At 38.8% G+C, this 15123-nt stretch overlaps 1 protein-coding gene across 4 annotated transcripts in view; it reads right to left on the reverse strand.

Moving 5' to 3' along the window:
* The window catches only part of shf (Src homology 2 domain containing F), a 103109-nt gene extending 90803 nt beyond the window's left edge, over window positions 1-12306 (reverse strand). For 3 of the 4 annotated variants that reach the window (XM_005805541.2, XM_005805540.2, XM_023332265.1), the window contains exon 1: window positions 11521-12306. In XM_005805541.2, coding sequence (XP_005805598.1) covers window positions 11521-11955 — 435 coding nt within the window. In that variant the 5' untranslated portion in view covers window positions 11956-12306. The remainder of the gene's footprint in view (window positions 1-11520) is intronic. The other variant, XM_023332266.1, reaches the window with a different exon arrangement.
* Window positions 12307-15123: the final 2817 nt, after the last annotated feature.

The raw sequence follows: 15123 nt of genomic DNA on the forward strand, positions 1-15123 counted from the left end.
TTTCAAACAATTTTTTTTATAAAAATGTGAAGACTGGAATGTTTTTGTATTTAGCAGCTTTAATCTGATACACTTAAATGAAATCCAGTGCAACCAGCCACCCTTATAAGTCCTATAATAACTAAATAGAGTCAACCTCTACATGTAATTTGATCCAGATGTTCTGTGAAAGCCTGAGAAGTTTATTAGAGAACATTAATGAACAAACCTCATTGCAAACAAAAAGGCAACAACAGCAGCAGACAGGTTAGGGATAAATTTTATAAGAAATTTAACAAGGTTATGTTATACCATAATCTGAGCTTTTAATATTTCAGAAGTCACCATTCAGTCCATCATGTGGAGATGAAAACAGTATGGTGCAACTCTGTTTCTCTGTTGACTCAACACTGAATAAACAAAAAACAAGAATTTTATATGAACCAAACTAAAGGCTTCTCCACACCTTAAGTGTATGTAATTTAAGTAACACTGAAAACTTCTTTTCACACATCAATGTGCTCTACCATCAGTTTTGCACATGTCCCTCTCTGAGACATCTGCACTGCGGGTATCACCTTATTTACTGCATCCCCGTCTCCTTTTCAGACTCACACCACATAAAATGTTGGTTCTTCTAATCTCTACCCTTTTCCAGATGAAGCAGCATTCACAAGCCACCAGGGTGAACCAGGTTCTTTAGAGTGTTTAGGCTCATGTTGATCGCAGTTGGCACGGGAATACTTCAAGATGCTGTGATAACTACTGATACAAATCCCCACACTGTAGCCTGTCTGTGTGTGTGTATGCAGAAATTAGTCTAGTGTGAAATAAAGGAGTTGAAGCATGCTACACTACTATAAGTACAACCACTGTGCAATTTAAAGCAATTAAGGAGCCTTTAGTTTCATGTGGGGCTGCTGAGTCAATATACACTTCTAAAAACATGTAAATGTAATTATTGACAGAATAAAATGGCTTGTGTTAGTTGTGAGTACTCAGTGTTTCAATCAGTTCGAATTAAGACTCGTGAACCCACACGCCGCTGAAACCTTCCAGAAACTCAGGAAGTTAAGGGAGGCTTTCAGAAGGTTAAAAATAGCAATTGGCTGTCATTTTCTATTGTTAGCATGACAGCTGTCTTCCCTCTTCTGTTCTTATTAATGAAATCATTCTGCTGCACATTTTCCCAGGTAAACTGGTGTATATGTAGCACACAATCCATTACATGTTCTTACTAAAATCAACTTAGTCAAACAGGCTAAGTTAAAAAGCAGTTCAGCATTGACCAGAGTTCCCCATCTACTAATGGTTTCACAATTTTTTGTTAGAAAACTGCTACCAACTAATCTCTGTACAAATTCACTTTAAATCAGTAAATGCCATTTCATTGTCTCATCATTAAATCAGTAAATGCCATTTCATTGTCTCATCATTTCAAAAGCCTGAAGAAAAGTCTGTCTATCCCACAATTTCTCCAGGAGAATCGTTGGATGTCACAGTCTCACAAGATGCAATCATTGCACTGCACTATTAATTACACCCAACAAAACAAATATTGAGATCACCAATTAGGCGTTTCCATTCAAACGCAGAGTTATGCTTTTCTTCAAAGTCTGATTCTCTGATATACAATTTTGATAGAATCAGAGTATTTTTCCTAATGACTGGAACAAAAAAAATGCAGCAGGTTATTTATTCATTGCATTGTAAGTTCAATTAGACAGTGCAATCGAATTACCGTATACACATACTTGTGATCTTGTAGAAATAATCTAAAAAGAAATATGAAATCAATGTCAGCTAGGAAATTCCTGACAAATTCTTTTCTTGTTTTAACCTGAAATACAGAAAAAATAGTCACACCACAAATAAAACTATACCCAGGGTACTTGAGCAAAGTCAGAAAATGTCCAAATTAGAGTGCCTCAAACAAACAGTTAGCTAAGCTACACTCCCCTCTCCTTTACTTCTAGCAAAAATATGCAATATGCAACTTTGACTTTTACACTTTTAAAAATGCTAAATGTGCACCCTCCCTCTTGATAAATTCCTATTCTGCCTGCTCATGTCTCCTGAAGAACGAATGCATCTTTTGTTAAAGCACCCAAGGCAGCGAAGCACAAAAAGCACCTCAACTTGTCCCAGCGGACCTCATTCATAGAAACGAAATCCGCATTGCCACTTAAGACCTCCAGTGGAGAGAAAAGAGGAGCCCATGGGTTGCACACTATGAAGGTCCTCTTAATATGCGACAGATATTCAAGATTAAGTACTTGACGACATGCTTGGCAAAATCCAATTTCCTTTCTCTGTCCCCGTCCTGGTGTGATAGATTTATTGGCAGTGTTTTCTACATACAGTTAGTGGTGCGGCTCAAGAGTTGAAAATAATTCAGGTGTCACGGTGGAATGTTGGAATTTTATAAAATATAGTAATCCTCTTTACGTGTACACGAGTGATTTGTTCTTAGTGTTACTGCACCAATTTCAGTCTTCATTTTGGTCAAAGTCATGATAAAAAGATGTTATATATATATATATATATAAAACAAAACTGCATGATAACATACATCAATCAAAAATATTCACACCCATCACTAACTTAAAAAGACATTGCCATGATGGGACAATGTTTTTAAATTCTTTGTGCCAGATTCTGACCCTACCATCTGAAATCAAGACTCATTCAACCAGGCAACAATTTCCCAGTTCAACTCTGTCCAAATTTACTGAGCCAGTGCCAAATTATAGGTGCTGTGTCCTGTTCTTAGCTGAGAGGAGTGACACCAGGTGTGATGTTCTTTTTCTGAAGTCCATTTGTTTCAACATTTGATATTTGTGCATTCAAAAATGCCATTCTGCATTTTGAGTTTAATTTAATTACTTTTTTTAAATCACTCTGAAAACAACCTACCCATTTTTCTCTGATATTAACAAGGTATTTTCATCTACACAACTGCAGCTCACTGGACAACTTTTCTTTTTCAGTCTATTCTATAGAAACCCAAGAGCTGATTGTGTGTGAAATCCCTGGCAGATCATCAGTTTCCATGCATAAATCAGCCTGTCTGGTACCAACAACCATGTTCAAAGTCACTTAAGTTTCCTTTCTTCCTCATTCTGATTCTGGGTTGTGAGGTTCAACAATTCATCTTTACTACATCTAGACAGCTGAAGGCACTCACTGGTTGCTGTGAATTAATTGCCTGATTGTTCGCTCTTTGTGTTACAAGTGTAACTAGTAAAATGACCATTGAGAGTCTATGAATCACAACTGAAGAAAAATTAAACATTATTATTGACTCCCCAAAAGTTTCATTAAATTTTACTTTAGGCCATAAGAGATGTCAGAAAACTAGAAAGTAATAACTGTGTATATCTTAACAATATCTAGCCTGGTACAAACCAGCTTCTTGTTTTATGCTTTGCTTTGTACAGAGGGTCTGGACCTCCGGCTATTGAGAAACAAATGCTTCCTTGAGTAGCATTTGTTTCTCAAATGCTACTCTGATTGGGTAAAAGTTTTACATTTTACCCAATCGCTAACATTTGTAATGCACCAATTCAACGCTATGAAGCTTACCAGAAATTGTGTGTACTGTAGAGAATCATCCTCCACTACGAAGAGAGAAGTGCCGAGCCAAACGAGATGACCGTTAATGTTAATTCAATATTTGGAAGCGTGGTAAACACAGTGTCAATGGCTTCCTTCATTTCCACCACTGAAACTGCTAAAACTACAGGCAGACTGCAATGATAAGACGGCCCAGAACATTGACATCATTATTCAGACCTTCTCCTTCTGTTCGCTGACTGGCCCGGTTGAAATTCTCATGCAGAACTCCACTTCAATGGGAGAAAGCCCAGATGTAGCAGTGAAGGGAGGTGACAATCGAGCAGAATTGCATAGGAAAGCAATGGCCAGGCTAAACAATACTTAGTGTTGTAAACAAATACTACGTTATGCATTTTCAGAGTTGATTTTATCCTTCACTCAACTCATGAGAAAGGAATCCAAAGCCTCTTGCTATTTGAAAAAAAAGCTTTCATTGATAAATCCTTACCATCTTTAGAAAGGGATAAATATTTTTGACTCCAAGTATGGACTGTTGACGTGCAATTCACTCCCATTTCATTCTTACATAACAGTGTACCACCACAAACAACACAACCGTTTATCTTCCATAACATAAAAACTGACAAGATTAGGACAGCAGAACTGCATGAAACAATGTGGTGAGGTCTCCTGGGAGCAAAGCTTTGATTTTGGTCTCTCTTCACAGAGGACGGAGGAAAAGAAGCCACAGTTTGTCCGTAACCAAAGCTGGAGGTTTTGTGATGCTATGAGAGGACGGCTGTGACTCTGAAGCCTTGGATAACCTCTCTGCCAACGATCCAGTGGGATCGCCGCAAATGTGCAAGAACAGGGTGGAGCCCCACAGGGCTGCCATTGCTACGTGGCTGACCTCTCACCTCTCTGGACAGAATAACAAAAGTTAAGTGAAGATACAGAAAGCATTATGATGGACAAGTTCTCAGAGTGTCGCCAACTGCAACTGTCTCTTATAGCCGGACATGTCAAGTCAAAACAGCAGGGAGAATTAACTTTGCTTTTATTTCAGCATTCAAGCATCAACCTGAAAATCCGGCCTACACAAAGGGGCAAGCACAGACTTGTCAAGCTAAAGAAGGGAATGTCACCAAGCTGTAAACACTTCCTGTCAGGAAAGGAGCACTTCCTTAATCCTAGAGATACCAAATAATACCAAACAACAAGACAGTGGTTTGCAGGCTCTTCCCATACTAAAATATCAGCATCTTCTGATAACATAAAACAATAAAATCTAAAATAAAAGAATTATGATGTGTGGGAAAAAAGCACAGGGAGGGGATTAATAACTTGTTATTCACATCCACTCATATCCAGTTAATCCCAGTCCTGCTGTGAAGCCCAGGAGGTGGTTGACTTCTCTGTGGGCATTCAGACCACAGGCCAGAACACAGAAGTCTGACCGCCTCCTACAGTGTGTCACAAAAACAACGACCTGTAGTTAATCAGAAGGCGAATAGCAAACCACCCACTATCTGCATGACCTCAACGTCACAGCGTCTTCTGATGTAAACAGAACCATTCATTTACAACTCAGTGAGTTTAGTTTTTTTCTTTTTTTTTTGCAAAAAGAAGCTTTAGACTTCTTGCATATCTGTTCCTTGGGTCTCATATGGCAGGAAAGCATATGCATTTCTCTTTAATCTGTGGGAGACGACCTGCCTGCAGACCAGGGCTCCCTCGCTCTACACTCAGCTGCACACACTGTCATTAAACAAAACAGAGCCATGTGTCTACAACTCCCCAGCGGCCAGAGCTGCAGCACCAGTCTGAGGGCTAATTGTGACCTGGTGGAGTCATGTGACTGATGTTCAGGCCCAAAGTTAGAAAAAGAAAATTGAGCAACACAAACACAAGCAGACTCCACTGGGACTCTTTAAACTGGAAAGAAGGCTTGCAGATGGAGAGAGGAAAGAAAATAAGCAAACAATGGCTAAAGGCCATCTTTTCCCAGCGCTGTAACTTTGCTCCACTTGAGGTGGTTGGTAGTAAAATCTAAACCATAACTGGTTATTATCCTCATTTACTGCATAGGATTACACTGCCAAGATGCTAATGTAATAGGATACCAAAATGACATCTTAGTAAAAAGAAAAAGTTCTGCCGTATATATTTTCCATTGACAGATATAAAATCTGTAAGCAAGAAGCTGCATGGTTGAGCTTTATCATTTCCTTGACTTCAAAATCCCCTTCGTGTTCAAGTAAGTAATGCATAGAAATGCTCTTCTATCAATAAAAGCAAGGAAAAAGAAGAACTTTAACATATGATATGCTTGTCATGAAAATTAATCAAGATTAATTTTAAAGAACGTCTTAGAATCAGGATACTTCAGAAAATACTCTGCATTCTTTAATGTCTCAAGAGTCAAGATGTAATTAATACTTCATTTCATGACAATAACACTGTCTAAATGGGAAAATACTGAGGTATGGTAGCCATAGCAACCCACAGTTACTCTCACAAGTGATAATTAATCAAATAATTACTTTCTTGCTTAAAGATGTGAGTCTAATGCTGATTATGAAAAACAACAGCTGCAAGGTCCAAAAACATGCACAACACAGCTTTCACACAAATCTGTTGATTACTTGAACCTTGGCTTAAAGCTGTCAAAGCATTGGAAATTGCTTAAAAACATTATTTTTCCACTTCAGCTGCTGCTATACATTTCCACAGGGTTTTACTTAATCGGTTTTGCCTAATTCAACATGCTTTGATTGTTGTTAAAACTGTTTGGGAAAATGAAGGAGGGTTGTGATGGGCTGTGACACAATTCAGCCTGTCCAGTCAAATAAAGGTTTTGTGACTTGCAAAAATGCATTTTCAGCCCCTGAACTTTTCTACATTTTTTTCAAGTTACAATCTAAAACTTAAAGAGATTTTATTAATATTTTAATTGATAGAAAAACACAAAATTCATGATGGATCATCTGCTGAACTGCTAGAGGTTTACCTTCCACCAGAGCAATGGCCCAAACATATAGCCAGAGCAACAATGGTTAGAGAGAAACATCCCAGAGTTAGAATGGTGCAGTCAATGTCTAGACCTGAATCCAAATGACAACCTGTGACAAAACTTAAAACATATCTTCACTGGCTCTCAATCTACTCCTGCTGAACCTGAAGTAATGTGTGTAGATGCAAAAAGCTTGTGGAGACATACTGCAAAAACCTTACATCTGTATTTGCAGGGGAAGGTGGTTACAACGACTTCTTGACTCCAGGGGTGCTGAATGTGCACGTCATACTTTCCAGGCTATTATATCCAATTTCCTTCCACTCTACTATTATGCGCTGCTTTGCATTGGCCCATCATATAAATTCCAAATAAAACACATTGAAGTTTGTGGTTGCAACATGACAAAACATGAAAAAGTTCAATGGTTTGAATGCTGTATCTAGGTGAATGAATCTCAAAGAGACTGATATTTTGAGCTGTTGTGTTAAGACAACAGAAAAAGAAGGACAGTGAAAGAGAAGGGCTTTCACAGAGCCAGGTAATATTGACGTTTGTGCTGGATGTGTCTCCTATCTGTGAAAAAGATAAGTGCCGGTGGGATACACTCATAAAAATCCACTGATGTCTCACATAACAAGGCTGAAAAGCAGAGTAAAGCATTCGGGATGAGAGGAAATGATGCTGAGCAGTTTAGCCAAGCTCAGAAGGCAGTGGAATCTGTCAAGCATGCTCAGTCTGCTCCTGGTAATTGGAAGTTGGTGGATGGTACATTTAGTAGTAAACTACTTCACATTCTGGTGCACTCAAAGTGATCAATACTTTTTATATTTGCTTATTCATCTGAAAAAAATCTTTTATAGAAACATAAAACTACAAATAATTTGAGTAATATTTTAATGTACATTTTTATGTTGAGGAAAAGCATCCATCAAAGACATCTGTATATTTTGCAACTGAGTAACAACAATGTTTAAACCTTTCTAATTGAAGAGCTTCTCTTCAGACATATTAATATGCATTCATATTGATTGGGCTGCAGAATTGATTTTCTGAGCACGCAATAAGCATGAAATATATACAGTATATATATTACACATTTTCAAAAACTTAATCCAATTGAGAATAGAAGTTTTGTTTTTGCCTCTGTAGTGATAAATGCAACACAATATAATTAGTTATAGTTTGACCCAAGACTTACTTTTTGCCTTGTAGACAAGTTTTTAACAGGCAGTACTATCTGATGCGTTGTAATCATCATAATCGACCCTCAAAGAGTCCGGTCCAACACGTTTCCACATAGATAAATCTACAAGCTGGTAGAGCTGTGAGCATTGGAGGTTGCCAAACACAACTTTCCCAGGTGAACAAACAGATAGCAACGATAGCGTGAGGTGTTTCACGGGGAAGCAGCAGCCTGTCAGTCAGCTTCACCCAACTGCATGTTTACACATTTGTCGAACAGAGCCCATCATCACTTTGGGGCGTCCTTGAGAGGAGTTAGTTTAGCGCTGAGTGGAGCGATGAGCTGGGAGATGAGGCCTTTAATTAGTTTCCAGGCAGGATGATAATTGATCATCTCTTTCAGCTAACTCTACCATGAAGGGCTCGGCATAATTAAAAACAAAACAAATCACACTTTCCTGTAAACTCTAAACTGTGAGTGAAGGCAATGTGCATCAAAGTTTTACAGAGAAAGGAAAGCGAGAACTGGACTCATAAAAATCTAAAAAAAAAAAAAAAGAAAATAATCAGAGCTTTAGTGTTTGATTTTAGTTCTTTATCTAGCTTTTCTTTCTTCTGGAGTCTGCTGAATAGAAATGGACTCAGAAAATTCCCTTGATGCTGCGATTGGCACTTCAGGCATTAGGTAAGCAGTGATATAATTAGCATTCATGAGTCAAGTAATTAAAACATCAATGCAGCCGAGCAGTGCTGTTAAGACACTCATGTGCTCTCTGCTCAGTCAGAAGTCAGTGTTAAGCCTTTTCAGTCAGAAGATGGACAGGTACATTTATGAGCAGGCACGCATGGCTATTTGTGAGAAGTTGTGCCAGAATCCATCTAGAAATAACCAGAGATGCACCAAACTAAAAGCCAAAGTTCACTGATGTGAAAACATAAAGATCACATTTTTTTTCATTACTTAATGCATAGGTTTAAAACTAGAAAATTCCTCATTTTTTTTTATTTATGTCTTCAACCTCCAATAACAATAAAGCTGAATTTGCAGCTCAGACCTTGGAGAAAAAAAGACATCAATATTGGTCAAGAGACAACTAATCAGTGCATCCCTAAAATTAACAATAGCTGTAAAAGGCACCGTGAAAAGTAATTTAACATTAGGCAGAATGGGAACACTAAATATTTTCAGCCCTTTAACACCAATCTGAAGAATTAGAGAACAGGAAATAAAACACGGCAAACACCTCCTCCTCCTACATAGATTGTTGGAACATGTGTAAAGGAAGGAGTATGATTCTTTATTCTCATGTTTTTAATTTATTCTCAGCTAAAGAGTTTCTCTAGAATAGATTTACAAACAATTACCTTCACTAGCAGAGTGGGAGAGAAAACAGTCAGCTCCCACACAACGTAATCCATAAAAAAGTTAAGGTTGTGCAGCTATGAAGGAACACAGATTTATCTAGTATATGTGTTTCACCTGAGTTTCCACCCTGGACCATGAAAAATAAACATGCACTATTCCACCAAAGTACTTACACACATACTCAGAGACACATTTGAAATGATATGACAGCCTGTCTTGATACATAGACTTTATGCAACTATCCCACCCTTTTTAAGCTCAATACATCTGTGAAAGTTGTCCCCAATTTTAAATAAATATTTGACAGTTTCTATAGGAAAGCATGTTTGAGGTCAGTCACCGATGATAAGACAAAATCTGTCTTATCATCTCAGGCTTTGCTTTTAGTTTATGTTCTCACAGCAGACAAAGTCCAGTTTTTTGGTCCATATGCAGCTTTATCACAACAGTCTAAACAAACCAATGCCAATTTTTCACTGGAACTGTGTGAAAACATAGCACACAGTGTCTCCTCCACCAAACTTTAAACATGACAAAATGCAATCAAACAAATACGGTTGAACCCGACTCATCTATTTGATTATCACTACATCATATTATCATTGCTTTAGAGTCCAATGACAGCATCCAGCTGCATCTGACACTCTGCTTTGCATTAGGCAATGTAAGGCGATTCATTCTATAAAGACTTCTACACATGATTCATGAGGAAATCTAAAGACCAAACAAGGTTTAGAGATCTGGAGCTACTGAATCAGCATATGATTACAACAACACACACAAATTCACAAATCTTAGAGTTAAAGTTGTTGGTAACAGTAGGTACCTGAATTTGATAACTTAAAGGGGTGGTTTATATATTTTGCCTATAGTTTTGTAATAAGGTATATTTATCTGCAAGGGCACCATATTTATCCAACCTTCCTTCTCCCCATACATACCCAAACCCCACCAGCTGTCAGTACTGGTTTAGCTTGGCCATAACATCATGACATCAAGCCCATACTATTTCATCAACTGCCTGTCAGTGTCAGCCATATGCGCTCATGATGAGACACATTCGAAGTGCCAACACATCAGAATCCCTGACTTCAGAAAGCGCTAGTTAACATGAGACAACCATCATCTCGTTCATCGGCCTGAGCAGTTTAAGTGAAAAATAAAAGTATGTTTTGATAACGTTTGACTATGTTAAAATTAAACATGTGCATGTTGAAATTGAAAAGTAAAACTATGTGGGTGGCAGTGTGTGAAAACAAAACCCTTGTTTTGTTTGAATGATTCCTTTAGGCTTTCATTTGCATTATAGGTTTGCAACCTATAATTCCTCGCTTTTATCTCAATGTGTCATCAAACCACTGTTGGGGAAGTGAAAATCTCAGTCTTCCTTAATACAACATCCTTACAACAGCCTGCAGACATTGTGAAATATAAATAAAAGCACTGAACGAAAACCAACTGTAAAGTTGCCACATGTCACAAGACAAGTGCAAAAGCAAAACAAACACAGAGGAGGAAGTAACGTGAAGGTGAAAGCGAGGGGGACCACAAAACATTTCAGCACTCAGTCGTGACTGAAGCATGATCTGAGGGCTGCCGGGTGTGTATATTCACAGGGATGTGCTTTTATCTCTGCTGATAAGCAATACAAACACAGAAAAGCATTCCTCAGATGGATTACTATCAGTAATTCAGCAAATCATGAAGCTCGCTGACGCCAAACATCTCTGCAGCCTTCAAGACTTGAACCTAGAACATGGATTCCTGAGAATCCAGAGATGACAGCTGTGCTCCAAGGCATAGCTTGCATACCTTCTCCCTGTTTCCACCTTGCTGTGGGCAAGTTTGAATAGTTAGTGAGGGGTTTGGTGAAGGATTTGAGATGCTTCAAAGCACTGTGCACATAAAGAGGATCAAATTAAAGTCATATAACCTAACATTTACAAACTCTTCTCAAAGCACAAGAGATCATCTTGGTGGACCCAAATTGACTGATGAACCCGGACTGAAATTTGGGGGATTTAGATGCAGTTGTGATGTTTTCAGATTATTCGGTTTCAAAACGTAGAGAAATTCAGCTTTTTTTTCTTGCATCAAATGTATAGCTGTAGAGTTGTGTAATATATGACAGCACTCCCTGCAGGGCAGGTTGGATATTAGACCGGGGCTGATGGCGCAACTCATGCTGCTGTGTGGCTGTGATAACAAGTTCTGCCAGTTGTAATTTCTAACAGGAGTTGGGCAAGTGCCTCTAAAACACACCACGTTTTCTTTTTAATAAAGAGACAGGCACCCGTTTTATGAAAATAATAGCCTACTTTGGACAGAGAAAATAAGGCTTGTTTTTTTCTTCTAACTATATCGACAAAAAAGGTAAAATATTATTAATAAAAAGTTGCTGCAACCAAACTTCCCCCACCTTTTCCTTGTTGTCTTGTTCCAAAGGAGGTGAAGAAGTAGGAGACTTAACGCTCCCCACAGCTACGGCTTGGGTGACTGTGACGCCCCCGCCCGGAGCTGGGCTGCTCTTTTCGATAGTTTCCACCTTAATAAGTCGGTGCTTCGGCGACACAAATTTGTTATCCGACGGGACCACAGTGTTCAAGCTCGAACCGAAAGAAATATTTCCACCCGTAGTGTACGGGTCCTCGAAGTCCAACTCCTTTTGTAGTTTGTAAGCAGCGAGGATGTCCGGCTGAGCTGGACTCTGAAAAGTAGCCCCGGTGCCAGTTTGCTGGAAGCCAGGCGCTCCGGGCACACCGGTGTGACAGTGTCTGTAGTCCGGTTTTGGTGGCGCCGGAGGGGGTGCTTTGGTAGTTTTGAATCCTAGGTGCTCCTTGAACCACTTGGCCATACTGCCAGTTCATCGCTCTGAAGTCAATGAATGTAGTTTCAGCTTCACCGTTTCCGCCAGCGCAGCCCGGATAAAGTAGGGGGTCCTCGGGTCACGCGCGGCCAGCCGACCAGGTTCAGAGCGTGTCGCCAGTCTTGTGGCGGACCGAGGAAAGAGTGCGCGGGCGCCGGCGGAGAGCAGCCACGGGGACTTTTCTGATCTGCCCCGCCGCAACTCTGTCACTGTCACACTCGCACACACACGCAGCTGTCGCCCTGACCGCTCGGCTCCGAACCACGTCAGTTTTCCCAGACTACGCAACACGGGGGCGCTTGTGCAAGAGGAACACACGTCTCACACAACCTGTCCTCCTCTCCTCCATACCTGAGAACACTCACTGCCACCTACCGGACTTTGGAAACTGCGCTTGCTCGCTGTGGACATTAAACACAGTCACAGCAGCATGCTCAGATTTATCAGTTGAAATCTCATTTTACCACTTGCTCCCTTAACAATACCTTCTGAAAGAGTTGGGCGTCCCGAATGCTTTTCTGAAGTGAGAGAAAACCAAGGAGGTACAACTTTCTAGTCTTTAACAGTAAATATTTTTTTCAGAGACACTTGGAATGAAAGATAATTTAATATCCATTTGGGATCAATAAAATATTTCAGAATTTGAATTAAATTGCATTGAATAAGGAGCTGTTTTTTATTCAAAAATATAAATAATGGCACAATATCCAATGATATGCATTCCTCTATCCTACTTTGTTTTGGTGTGCAAATGGTTTTTTTCTGAAAATTGGAAAGGGACAAAGTGAATTGACTTTCTAGCTCTTAAAAATGTAACAAATGAGGAAAAAAAGCTGTACTTGCAAATCTCAATATTTCATTAGTTTAAAACCACAGAAAAGTTCAAGTATTTCAGTATATTGCATTTGGACACAATAAATATAGCTCAAATATTCAGTTCAATTCAGTTTATTTACATCGTGCAGATTCACAATAAACATTGTCTCAAGGCACTTTGCAAAACAAAATCCTATTTATACACATAAATATGTAGTAATTTCAGTCTGATTATACAGAAATATTTGAAGTAAATTTCATACATTCCAGTTTGAGCCTAGTTATAAACCAGAGTTGTCAGATTTATTTCATTATGTGTACTGGTAAAAAAAAAAATTCACAAGTAAAACCCAACCGATCATAACAAGTCATTAACTTTTCACCATTCCCAGTGAAAAGCAAGATCCCTTTATACTGGAAAGCAACCCCAGACTACTCAGTCTGAATGGCCTTCAACTGTGAGGTTTGAGAAGATAGAAACATAGAAAGCACAGATGCTCTGATCGTGAAGTAATTTTGATATTAAATGCAAAGCAAAGAGTAAATGGCTGGGGTAGTTCTTTTAAGGGCTTTGTCTGGGAGTGCTGAAAAGATAAGCTTTGAGCCAAAAGTTAAATCTATGGGATGGAGAAGGCACTTTGAAATGGGCTTCAGCCTAGTTTGAGATAAAAGGTAAAAAGGCAATTTTTTCTAGAAATATAGTCTACCTTTTATATTCACACAGGTAATGCCAGCAAGTATTTAAATGCCTCTTTCCTCACCTCCTCATACGTTTACCTTCAATAGGACTCAAGGGTAAAGTGTCCTTTGCTTATTCTCAGTGCTCTTATGTCCAGATGGCCACAGCAGCATGTTTTAATTGCAAATTGCATTGCAAATGATGAGTGGAGAGGATGCTGAAGTCTGTATTAACATTGGGTGCAGTCCTCACAAAGGCCATTATGCAAATAGATGAGGCAAATTGTTTAAAACACCAGCTTCAGTAAACATTGTTCTCCAAGGTGTCTTTCAATACTTTTAGTGGATATGACCATTGGTTCATTTGCTTGACACTAATTGTCTTAACAATGGGCAATGAATGAAAAAAAAATCACACCTCTTCTCCCAGAGACAAACTGGAGCAACAGTCTGCTTTAACAGGAGTCACGGTTGTAGCTCAGCAGGGTTTTATGAAGCAATACTTCTTTTTAATATCACCACAGACAGCCTTGAGCAAGTCACAGTACACAGATCAGAGTTTAGTCATGGCTGGCCCTGGAGAGAAACAACTCCATGCTCTGAAGATCAACACAAAATCTATTATTTATTTATTTATTTATTTCAGTGGTGTATTAAACTGCTGCACTTTGGGTTGAAACAAAAACTTTACCGATGTACTTTTATTTTTTAAGCACAACAACATATTTTATTCACCAGTATCTCAGAAATAAAGCAGTTGATAGAAACAAAAAATTGCCTTTCATGTTCCTCATCCCAATGTGCTTTCACCCTTATTTGATGTGCTATAAATGAGTCTCACACTGTAGAGGATCTCTGGTTGGGTGAAGCAAGTGTGTCATGTATGTCACTTCGCATGACACAAATTCCCTATCTTTTGTTGAGCTGCCACAATTGTGTTCACCTGTTCCCTCTAGCTGCCATGGCTGATACCCTTTAAAATGCAAATCCTTTAATCTAGCACCTTATAGGCAACAAGTGCAGCCTTTCAAAACCCACGCAGCAAGCATTTGTTAGTTGGGAGAAATTTCTGCGTAGGGATTCTCCTGAACTTGTCACACCTAAAATGCACCAGAGGTGTTAGCAGTCTATCAACTCAAACACCCTGAGCTAGTTGAAAAATGTCTGTAGGCATGCAGGAGCTGAATCATGATCATCATATACAATAGGTGTGTTTCATTAAACACCCACAGTTTTTTATTTTCTTTCTTCTATTGTGAACAGAAAACTATCTGCATTCTCTTTCCTTTGTATGCTGCCAGCTGCAGAGTACACTATGAACACTAAGTAGCAGCTAATACTGTACCTTGCAGAAATTGACAACAAAAGAAGTACACAACTGTGGTATAGAAAGGAAAGGATGCATCGTTTTAAATATTCTTTGTGAATAAAACTAAAAAAGACTGGCATAAGTTTGGGCTAGCCCACCGTTATTCTTCTATATCTAAATAAAATTCAGTTGAAATACAACTGTCTTCAGAAGTCACCTAAATTGCCAACAGAAGCTTCCTGTGAGTGATTTAATTTCAGTGTAAGTACAGGGTTTCTTTACAAAACAATCTAAAAATTCATTAAAAAGTTTTAAAAAAAATTAAGCAGTTACTGTAATAAGAAGTGCCCTGT

Source organism: Xiphophorus maculatus, chromosome 4, assembly GCF_002775205.1.
Source record: "Xiphophorus maculatus strain JP 163 A chromosome 4, X_maculatus-5.0-male, whole genome shotgun sequence".
Lineage (NCBI taxonomy): Eukaryota > Metazoa > Chordata > Actinopteri > Cyprinodontiformes > Poeciliidae > Xiphophorus > Xiphophorus maculatus.